This window comes from Buteo buteo, chromosome 5, assembly GCF_964188355.1.
Source record: "Buteo buteo chromosome 5, bButBut1.hap1.1, whole genome shotgun sequence".
In the NCBI taxonomy this organism is placed as follows: domain Eukaryota; kingdom Metazoa; phylum Chordata; class Aves; order Accipitriformes; family Accipitridae; genus Buteo; species Buteo buteo.
The window spans coordinates 46,522,769-46,534,914 of record NC_134175.1 but is presented as its reverse complement, the minus strand read 5'-3'; the positions used below and the strand labels follow the sequence as shown (position 1 = coordinate 46,534,914).

The window sequence follows — 12,146 nt, the reverse complement described above, 5'->3', positions numbered from 1 at the left end:
GGTGTCATCACATCTTAGCGACTATTTTCATGAACTTGAAGTGTGGTGGTAACATAGGTTCCAGGATATAACAGACATACTACCAGGTATGTGAGATGTCTTTCCCTCTCCACTGCCCCAAAACAACTGTCTCTGTGAGCCACTAGGAGAAAGTTAACACATTTTTGCAGATTGTATTTGTATGCATCAATAATTTTTTCTGAACCCTTAATTCTGTTGCACCACCTTTGCTGCATATAAGAGTAGATTGACTTAAGAGGAGTAATTACCAAGAGCTTCATTACAAACCCTCATTGGTACTGTGTTACTGTATTCCATTTGCCAGAAAGATAGCAGGTTGATAATTAAGAAAGGAAGCCTTCTGCAGTGGCTGTTTTATACCAGTCAATTATTATGAGGAAAACCCTGTTACCAGTCACCCTTGTGTAGCTTACCCCAGATCTCTTTTGAGGTAGTATATAGCAGAGCTTGTAACTGGGGGTGTGTTTGTGACTTTAATATTATTATCTATTTATTTTTTACAAAATGTTACAAAACAAGTAGCTGAGAGTCTAAATCTGCAGTCTTACTTCAGGCTGACTGCTGCTTACATGGAAAGGCAGTCCCTTTGGCTGGAATGGGTCAACTCATGTAAAGAGTATTCAGTGTGGCAAGAGCCATGCTAAAGGTAAAATTGCTTTATTACATTGAAGATTGAGCACCATAGAGATCCGAGTGAGATTAGTATTTAGTTCTATGATGGAAATATTACGGAATTTTAGTCTTATCACTACCTGTAGGGAATCGTAACAAATAATTATATAAGACAAAATTAAGGATAAATCCATTAATTAGAAGGCTGTTTTGCTGTGTCTTCTAGATGCAAATGAATTGAATAGTTGGACTTTTTCACCTTAAGAAGTTGATTTTTTGATAAAAAGAGGAAGAAAAATGTTAACTTACTAATAGCAGCTTGAAAATTGACAGTTTGTGGAGATGGAACCCCCGAATCTCAGTACTTTTCATAGCTATTTGCTTAAAAGCCATTAACTTGTGCAAAGTAACAGATTTTTGATTAAGGGAAAGACTATTGGGTGCTTACAGTGATAGATTTCCTTTTCTGGTTTCCTATGAGTTGTGAGAATTTGTTATCAAAATGAAGAATTGTGGCTATTAGAGGTCTATACAGGGAATGTGTTACAGAAAAGATGAGGTGGCAGCTGTGTGTCATGTAATACAGTTACACTGATCTTATTTAGATGTGTGTGAGTGCAAATATCCAGGACTGGTGTAATAGAAAATGGATGTTTTACAGGGTTGTACAAGTATAAATGGGTTGTATATGGGTTGTAATACTGCTTTTAGAAGAATGTCTTTTGGAAATTGTCAGGTTGTAGCGCACCCAGAACCAAACTTTAGATTGGAGACATGCGTTTAGTTTTTAGGATTTAGACATAATCATGTTTCTGAATTCCACTAGAAGTGAACTAGCAGTAACTGAAGCTTGAAATCTGTATAAAGTCTGGCAGTTTTGAAAGTCCAAATAATTTCATTCTCAATGCCTGAGGCTGAGTACAACTGATTTAACAGTATGTTTCATCTGTGACAAAGTTACATTGAAAAGTTGACAAAATTGATGAGTTCATTTTTTAATACAATGAATTATACTTTATATTATCTTCTGGATTTTCAGATAGAAATACTGCATCAAAATCACATCAAGAAGTATCTTTGGCAGATCATGATCTGCTACCAAGACCTACAGCAAACTAAAGAAGACTTGGTGGTTTCACTGTTAAAATCGTAATACTGAATTCTTTTTACCGACAACTTAATGATATAGTTTTAATTACTTTTGCATGCCAAGCGCCATTGCTCTAAGAAAAAAAAACTTCGGAAGTTTGAGCTCTAGTTGACCTAAAAGTTGATTATTGCCTGGATATCAGAGAGATGCCCTCACCTTGTCCTTTCTGAATTAGTCTATTGTTCTTTAAAAAATACTGCATTCTGAAGGATTCCAGAAAGCTTATTGTTTCTGAAAATCAAATCATGGTTTTCCATTATGTTTTAAAACGTTTTGACTAAATTGTCTCTGTTCCTCTTTATTTTTAGAAGCAATATGTTACATGGAAGTGAAGGAGATTTTAGATTCGTGCATTCTTCATTAGATCTTTTCTGTTGCCTGTCAAACCTGTAGTGATCAATTATTTTGCATTATAGATCAATTATATCTCTAATGATGTAGTAGATATTTAGTGGGAAGGTCTTACACTAATTCACATAGAAATGGCTGTAAGATAAGTACATGATCTTCGATAGGTGCTGCAGGTGTAAGTGGTACTGGTGGCATATGATACGTGGAGATCAGTTCATCATGGGTGTCACTGGACAGAGAGCACTCTCATGTCTCAGCAAGAAGATACCAATGCTCTGGAATATGAGGGCATTAGGTGGACCATCAGTTGCTCCAGAGTGTCTGACTAGCTGACAGTGATCATGGGGGACCTGGAGATTGAGGAGCATTTATTACACTATGGTGATTCCAAGCCAGGGCTATCTGTAAAATCTTCGCTAGTTTTTCAGTCAAACCTCACTTCTGTATAACTCCTCTTTCACTAAGTTTTATGGGTACTTCTGAGCTGACTTGAACTTGTTTAGACATGGCAGTTGGCTCATCTAATTTAATTGAATGTTATTAATGAAATTGCATTTGCCAACAACCTTGGCACTAACACCCTTCATGTGCAGTTGGAAACATTATTTAGTTACAAATCAGTTGAGTAATTGTTAGCAGATGGAAGTTAGCAGGCTTGTATTAAAGTTTTCGTTGTCTAATGGCCTGAAAATAAAGCAAGCTTACAATAACCAATTACAATTTTTTTATTATGTACTACAGTAAAAATTTCAGATTAATTTTTGAAGGTTTCTTATTTTGTACATTTGTAGCTGGATTTTGCATGATTTGCAGTCTAGATAGAAATTATTTTTCTGGCAAATGAGATTGAAAGAAGACACTATGCAGTATTTTGTTCTAGTGGTTTTGCAGATAAATTGATACATTCAAGAAGACAAGAAACATGTATTTTTGCACTTAAAGTACTATGCCATTGCTCATGAATTTTGCATGGCTATGGATTCCAAAAGCCAGCATATAAAGGAGAAGCTAGACTTTCTAAATATGACGACTGAATGCTGATTCAAACCTCAGACTGCGTTTCTGTCTGCTATTAATACCCCTGTCACTGCTATTAACACCTTCCTTTTTTCTTTCTACTTTTAGCTATTTCTGGTTAAGTAGGTGTATGGGAATTCTTTTGACACAGTAAAACTGATCTGGGGAATAAAAGAAGCAGCTCAAGATTGCTGAAGTCATTACTTATCTGCTGACATAGGCAAAGATGCAAAATATTTGTTGTTAGGCTTGGGTGGTTGGAGTTTACAGACACAACCCCAAACTCTCCCAACATACGTGAGAACAAACTCCAGCCAGTGGTCAGGGCAAGTGCTGGCTCCCTGGGCACGTTAGACTTGTGCCAGCAAGGCTCCTGTCAGGCCCTTAGGGAATGTTTGCCTGTCTTCCTCAGAAGATGTGTGCAGGGAATAGAAGGTATGCTAAGGTGAAGTGATGGTGCTTTGCCATCTTCCCTTTCCCATACCCTTGGCATTCAACAATATGTATTGGCACAAGGAAGTTTAATCTGTTGTTTCCAACTCACAGATTTGTGGCTATGTTGGTTTAAGCCTGCTGGGAATGATAGAAAAGCTTGTCTCAGCATTGCTTTCGGATGAAACGTCAGCATGTTCTTGCATGAAGTGTATGTATCTTATGTCAGCCTGTCACTGGCTCAGCAAATGGCTTTAGACAAGTCAGCCAACTTTTGTGGACCGGTTCTGTGTTCAAGTTACCTAATGCCTGCATTTGTCCCAGGTAAATGAGCAGAACTTTCAATATGTTTCTGTACCTCATCCCCCACCCCCAAAAATTTCATTACAACAGAATCTATTGTAAAGGATTGTGCAGTATAAGCTTCTTGGGTTATGGCAGTGCTAAATATTACAGAACTAATACATAAAGGTTGTACCGAGAAGTTTTGAGTTTGACAAAAGTAGGTCAAGAGGCTCTGGACAGATGTCTGTGTGGTGATTCATTCAGATAGAGTGAAACTGCAATTCTCTGAAAAGAAGCTATTGCAGAACAGAGACCTGCTTACAAATACGCAATGGAAAATGGAAGGGCCTCTAATTTTCACTTTTACTCATTCTTTTTGGGAGATGAACTTTCCTCCCATCCATATTACCATTTAATGATCACCTGTTGCTGCAGGATTGCAGAGAATCCATCCATCCTGCAAGTTTCTTCCTCTATCACAGATGATAGGCCAGATTTTTGTTCTTGCGTCTGAGTCTAGGGGAAGGACACTAGGGTAACCAGACTGTCTCAAGCCTTTTCTGCCTACTTTTTACAACAGGTTACGTTTAACAAGAATGAGGGCTCTGTTGCAATTTACTGCAAAGGAGTTAAACATCTCTCTTAAAATCGGTGTGGCAGAGTTTTGCCTACCTGAGATAAGTACCTCATCTAGTGTTCTACTCCATTGCTAGGAAGGATGCTAGCCTCTATGTTGTCTGTACTCCTCTGTAGAAGGGCAGCCCCTTTACTGAGGACTTGTCTATAGGAGTATGTGGATTGTCCACAGCGTGGTTTGGTGTTGCTTGTGTGGGGGGATAAAATGACCAGCTACTCACCTACATGACTGCTGCAGCTGTGTCCTCTGACCTAGGCAGAGCAATGCCAGTTCAGCTGCAGTCTCTAGATGGAGCTTGATGTGAACATTGCATGTGCTGCCAACCACCAGATGGCCTGATGTCTGAGTTGTTGAAAATAGTAGAATGCTACTGGAATAATTATAGCATCCATAAATTGAGCTAACAGATAGGTACCAAATGATGAATAACAAACAAAGGAAATAAAACTGTTGAAGAAAAAAGTCTACATATAGATATCACTTAATTATTTCATGCTTTAAACATTAAAATGGCTCTTACTATATATCCGCCTATAGTAATAGAATTTTATATGAAGAGTTATTAGTAAAATGAAGTTATGGATATATCAATACTGTAAAAGGCTGGCTATTATTGTTTGTGTAAAGGGACTCAAAGCCTCGTATCCTGTAGTATTTCATGGCAAGAGGAACTTGATCTCAGAGTAGTATCGGCCTGTATGTTTGAACAAAAGCAAGAGTTTTCTTTTTTACAGTATGGGTATGCGTTATGTGCTTTGTAAGCCTCATTGTGCCTGTGTCCTATGGAAAACTTAATTATTCTTTGCTAATTATTCTCTGTTACTTTACCTTCTCTTCATTAACCCATTTGTTTGCTTTTTATAAGACTGTATCGTAAGCTCTGCAGAGCATGAATAGAGAGTCTGGTTCTGCAAAACACCTAATCTGATGAGACTCTGATCCTTATTTAGGTATTGAGAGACCCTTGGACAACCTACAAAGTGATGCACCTAACCTGCTGATTTTTTTTTTTTATATCTGCACTTAAAATCTTTTTTCTTGGACATTTGGGGACAAAACAGATGTTTCAGGCTCTGTTATGCTACTGACCAGATTTACCAAACATCTGTCCTGGTTGGGTAAAGAGAATGAAGTTCCCTTATTATTTCTAATGTGAGATCCTAGCAAAACAAACAAACAAAGAGAAACAGACCTCTAGAGGACTTCATGATAAATCATCAGGAGCAGAAGAGACATGTGTTTCTCTCTCACTCTGAAACATTGTCTGGTCTGCCCTGTCTTCTCACATATAAATCAGGTTTTAAGAACTGGAGAGGAACTGGACACTTCTTTTCATTGTCTTCTTTAATTCAAGTCTCTAGCTCTTTAAGATTTTTTTATTATTAATATTCTGTTGTGTGTTATCCTTCAGTGGGGGAGTTGACAACTCTGAATACGTTCTTAACGTTTCTTTTAATTTTTCTCTTTTTTTCCCAGAGCTTGTGTTATCTTGGGTGTCATATTCCTCCTGTCATCTATATGTATTGTGATCAAAGCCATCCATGATCTTGCGAAGAAGGTGCTTCCAGAAGTGGTAAGGTGATTCATGTTCTTTAAAATGTTCTCTTTATTCACTACACTGCCAGTGAGACTGAGAAAGGCCAGCGTCTCCTTTCAAGAAGCCCCATTGAACTTGGCAAAGCTGTAGCAGGTGCATTTCCTGCTTAGCTGCACATATTGGTCCTAGTCTTCAAGCAGTATTTTCTCCTTATGTGATGGGAGTCTAGTCTTTATGGGTTTTTATAGGCTTGACCCCATATCTTCTTCTCCATGGTTACCTTTATGGGCCAAATCTTTCTCGGCATAGTCCCTTAAAGCTGTTATACAGGACTGTAGCAGTTCACTTACAGAGAGGCAGTCTCTCTAGGCTTAATGAAAGTAGTAGCATTTTATGAGGAGAATGTCTCCACAGTTTACTACTCCAATGGCTTCAGTATTTTATTTTTAATGTGGAAAAAATGTATTTTGGGATTGTATTTTTTTGTTTTCCAGCTCTTGCCTCCAATTCCAGAGCCATGTACGAGTAGCAGGAATGAAACAGGTGAGGGGAGCATGCTGGGTGAAAGAGCTGTTTTTTTGACTGGCTCACCATGGAGCGTCACAAAGGGCTTTTCTCCTGCTCTCTGCTTTCTTTTGGTTATGAAAGCCAGCCCCTACTTGGCCTATAGAGCAGCTCTCCCCAGCGGCCTTTCTCTCAGCTCTGCTCTGTCCTGTCCTGCTTGCTTCCTTTCAGTACTGGGTATTAACTTCCCTGAGCTCTACTCATCCAAACCAGCTACTCACTGGGAGAGCTATTTGGCAATGGTTCCACTCCTGGAAGATTCTTCCTAGTGTGCTCAAACAAAATGAGGCTTCAGTTCAGTTATTGTATATATAACCCGATTTGGACCTTTTGTATTCGGTCTTGATGAAGTTTGGTCTATTTGTAAGTGCATGCAGACTTTTGCGTTGGGGCTTCACCCTGCCAAGTACCATTCTCAACGCATCACTAAAGAGAAACCTAAACTCCTCACTTTCAACCAGGAGATGGAGGCAGAGCTGGAAAAAAAAGCCAAAATGGAATTTCAACTTGTTACCCACTGTTAGCAGTGCAGATGACCTAGTGAGTCCTATGCTCTCATGGAAACTTCCAAGAAGCTGGGCAACTACAGAAACTTCCTTTGAGTAGTTTAGCAAAATTTGGGCAAAGGTGAGTAGCGTAGCAAAAGCCCATGAACTAATGCATTACTGAATTACAGCCAGGTGCATTGTTTGACCACAGGTGATTCATGTTCTCTTTGCATTTTACCTTCCCTCTTTTCTAGTCTTCATAATTTACTGCTGCCTTAGCTCTGCCAGCATAACAGCACGTGTAGTTGTTCACCAGCCTGGTTCTGTCAAAATGATCTAGGTTAGCTTAAACACTTTTAATAGTCGGTTCTTAAACTCAACCAAAACATTTTGACAGAACTGGGTTAGGGAGTGAGCGTGCATGCCATTGTGCCAGTAAGGCTGAAGGAGATCCTGGTAAGGGTGAGGGGAGACCCTGCAGTGATGGCTAGCTACAGGACAACCACTTAACTTGGCTGTACCCAAACAGTGCATCTGGCTACAGTTTGACTACTAATTAGAGAGAGAATGAAATATATAGTCTTGACTCTGTGAAGCAGAACTAAAGTAAGAAGGGAGGCTGCAATAATAATTAAAACACTAGTTTGGTGAATTTATGGTAGCGTAGATCAGATTAATTTGGATGTCTCAGTCTAATTCATTGTGGGCAAATGTCCTAATAATTCTAGCAGTAGGAACAAAAGTTTAAAAGGTGTGTCATCTGTATCTCACTCTTCTATCACTACAGATACTGTCTACAGGTGAGGGCTCTGTTTCTTACATGGGCAGAAATGTCTCCTATTTGCAGCATCAAAGTTATTTATGACTTGCAGACATGTTGTACTTCCTCATTTTTAATTTTGAAATGCGTTTACAGCAGGAAAAAAAAAATGAAATCAGAGATACAGAAAGGTATCCCCAAAGAGAAGATCCCATTACATTTCAAGTGTCCTGTAAGAATAATTTGTACAGAAGCCTTTTGTCACAGACTACCTTGGATTCAGACTTCCATGCGCTAGAACTGTGTCAAGTAGGTAGAAGTTAGGATGGACACTACTTATATTTGACACAGTATCCGGATAAATAGACGATTTTGTCCTGTGACATCAGGCTGACTGTTCTTGCTCATTTAGGCCCTCAAGTACTGTCAACAGTTTGAAAGATGTTATCTGGCAGGGCACGGACTGTGGCTGACTAGTGGCAGGGTGGGTGAAAGCCACATGCACGCAAGTAAAGTATTTTCATACCTTGTGATCCTGCCTGGAAAGTAGGTTAGAAAAAGGGATGAAAAAAGATGCTACTTCTGTTCAGAGTCTCTTAAATGACATAGCAAGGATTCTCATTTCAAAGTCTTTCAGTACATCTCACTGTGGGAAACTGATTCAGTAAGGGTTGCATGACAGGTGAAATATCTCTGTGTAAACTAAAAATAACACTGAAAAATGGGGAGACTGAGAGAACAGCATTACTGCTGCAAGTCATGGCCAGGGAGGTATTAAAATAGTTGGGGGGAAACGGATGTTGTTTAATAGAAACCTTTTCAGTTGCTCTAGCTGTGCCTGAAACTGATGCTGATTTTCTGTTTGTGTAATGCTCCCTTAGCTGCTCTGTGTCTCAGCAGAAATGGTCATTCTTCCAAGTTGTTTGGGTCTTTGCTGATCGAGTATGTTCTCATCTAATCTGCAGCTGCCCAGGCGGTATCATTAGCATCTTAGCAGAGTGGAAGTCTGCTCAAATTAAATCAGTAAGGGGGAGAAGTTTCTGCCTCTACTCTTTTATCTAGGGTGCTGTCTTCTACTTCTTGGATGACCAATGAACTAATTGCTAATGATCCTAATTTCTGTAATATCTTATCATGTAATTTAGCTGTAATATATGGACATATATGAAAAAATAATAGAACAGTGTTTTCTGCTAGTGGCTTTTTGCATAGCAGTCAAGTAACCAGTTCTGCATCAAAATAGTGACCTGAAATATTTTCTGATGGTGATTTCTGTATTGCTGGGATTTCATATTAATGTACTATTCTGATGCCAGAGAAGTATCCTCATGGTGTGAGCAAGAACAGAACATTAAGACCAAGGACAGCTAGTGTAACTCCACTGGTGTCCCAAACTGGTATAAAACTAGGGTGAAGAGCTCTGCACTAGATTAAGAGGACATATGCTTCAACATAAGTTTCACATATGAGTCATAGTCGCATGATTTTTTTTGTACAGTTTATGTTTTTATTAGTCTTTCTTGAAGCAAAGGTCATTGAAGATATGGGTACTTTTCAAAGCATCTTGTGAAATTTTAGATGTGTGACTTCAATTATAGGGCAGATAATGTGGCTAAAACCCAACTGGAGAATGTTGCTCTTGGTGTTCAGATGCTGAACACAAAGCTGGTGTTGTCAGTCTGGAAGAAAGAAATGGTTTGGAACACATTGCTCTACTGTATGTGGAGGATTCAAGATTAATGTAATTTACTGCAGAGCAACATGACTGACTGCCTCATTGTCAGAACTACAAAGTCTCTTTTTACACCTTAATTTGTGGTAAACTTCAGCGACTTTGTCAGAGTTGAAAATTGGGAGCAGTTATAATTCTCTGAGTTCATTTTTATTTGTGTAAGTTTTGGAGAAAATAGTATGATATGGACAAGTTTAATTTAAGAAACGAAACACATAAAGCAGTTAAGTATCTGCTTGCTCATTGTAAGGTGCTATGATTAAAATCCTAAAAGCATAGTCAGTCACTTCTGAATAATTCTGGATCAATTATACAAAGTTCATTGTATTTCTTGTTGCATATAAGATATATCGGTTATGTATTTCTCGGTTCTTAATATGCATGTAGGAAGAAAGATACTTCCTTGGAAGGAATTTATGAGATCTTTAATACAGAGATTCTGTTGTCCTTGAAGTGGATCTCAGAAGAGTTGCTTTCATGAAAATAGTACCAATGAGAAAGGATATAAAATTCACATGACTAAGAAATCATTTAAAGTGCTTTTTCAAATGTGTTGAACACAAATTTTCTTTTACTTACATGGACATTTAGAAAGAGGAGTCTTCAATATTGTCGTCATTTCATATGATGATTTCAGCTGCAGGTCTGATGATCCTCACGAGGATTCGGAGAACCAAAAGGAGAATGACAGGTTTACACGTTAATGGCATTTCCAGCTCGTCTACCCCATCCTGTAAGGGGCTTAAATGTCCACAGTTTCTTGTTAGACTGCAGAGAGGAGCTACTTCATTTACAGGACAGGACCTCAGTTTAACTCAGTCAGGCATTTTTCATTCATCTATTTGAATTCTCTTTTATTCCATGCCGAATGTAATTTTGTTGAAACAACGTGAATGACAGGACTCCTGATCTGCACTGGCATAGAAGAGAGGACAATTAGAGCTCCTGATTTTCTGCATTTCTTAGTACTGCTTCTGCCTTTCTTTTCTGGTTTTTGTTTGGTTTACCTCTTTCTCTGTGTTAAGTAAAAATAAATAATAGGTAGTGTATGTCACTATACATGCTTTCAGCACAGGGAATGTTTTTTGTCATTCTTTTGAATGCTACAAAACCTTGGGGGAAACAGAAATGGTGTATTTCTCCTTTTGGTTCTCTTGCTTGATATGCCAAGGACTGTAGTTAACTTTGAAATAGCCTATAACACAGGATATGAATGACTGGTAGATTAATTGGTTTAAAATATGGATAAGGTTAATGATAAATGTTTATCTGGAATTTTGATTCCTGGTTGTGTGTGTATGTGTTCTATATGCAGCAGCAACTGTGGATGTACTGGGTCAGGCTAAAGGCCCATCTTTGATCATCACTGACTTTCTTTGTACCTTTCCTCTTAGTTTTATCTCCATTTTTAGATGAGGAAGCCTGCAGAGCCCACAAGATTCAAGGCATAGAGGTCGCCAGGGATTTATGCAATATGTTCTTTTTTTGCAAATTGCTATTGAGCACTGAACTGATACTTTTACAGATCTTTAACTGTAGATTCCACCTCCTGCAGTTAACAGCAAGTTCAGAAACTGTCACAATTAGGTAAACTTAGGGTTTTCCCTGTGCATAGTACTTTATATTTATATTATAATTAAAAAGAAGTCTGCCCTGAAAAATGACATTCTGTGTCAGGAGGGTTGGCCAGTAAATTAATTATACACTTACTATACAATTCTGTATTTGTACTAATTATACACTTCTTACTATCATGGGGAAAAGTTTCTTTTCAAGTAATTGAGATATATATTAATCCTCAGTGTTCAAAATACAATCCCTTGTGCTAGCGTTTTCAATATTTGCAGTGTAGAGCAGTGTTTTCCAACAACTGATCCATAGAATTGTGTTGTGTATTGTGTTTTTAAATGTATTAATTCATGAAGTCATGAATTACAGGGTTGATGATAAGGTAGATGTAGCAGAAATATTGCGACTGAAGGGATCTATTTGTCCAAAAAGCCTGGAAGCTGCCAATATTGAATATATATAGTGAGAAGTGTAATGGATTTTTTCTCTCACATTTTTGAATCTTTGGACATTACTTTTAGTGAGCATCAGAAAATGTATTATGGGTCTCTGACTTTTGGACAGAGGAGTAAATGGTGAGAATAAAGCTTTCATGTCCCTTCCAGAGAGCATCTGCCTGTCATGTAACCTTACCTTGAATTTGCAGAGGTGCTTCATTTTCCTTTGGAAGCAAATTTGTGTGGGGGTGTGTATGTAGACGCAGTTTCTGCTTGCATCAACACATATGCGCAAGTCGCTTTCTTTATCAGGCTGTGACCTCCATTCTCATTTGCCTGAAAATATTTTTAATTAAAGCTTTCTTATTTTATGAATTTAGAGATGTGATGACATTTTCCACTTGTCTTGGAACATGTTGGATTTGAAGGAAATCTTACTGTTTGTCTCCTATTTTTATCAAGTAACTAGGATGCTTAGATATTTGGGTAAGACTTCCTCTAAAAAGCAGGTGTACATGTGCTATATAAAGCCCATACAGTGCCTCCAGCCCTCC

General features: G+C 38.2%; 1 protein-coding gene across 1 annotated transcript in view; it reads left to right on the top strand.

The window, feature by feature from the left end:
* The window catches only part of TMEM163 (transmembrane protein 163), a 102,921-nt gene that overhangs the window by 75,980 nt on the left and 14,795 nt on the right, over positions 1-12,146 (top strand). Inside the window, exon 5 of the mRNA XM_075029378.1 lies at positions 5,982-6,078. Within this exon, the coding sequence (XP_074885479.1) occupies positions 5,982-6,078 (97 nt within the window). The remainder of the gene's footprint in view (positions 1-5,981; positions 6,079-12,146) is intronic.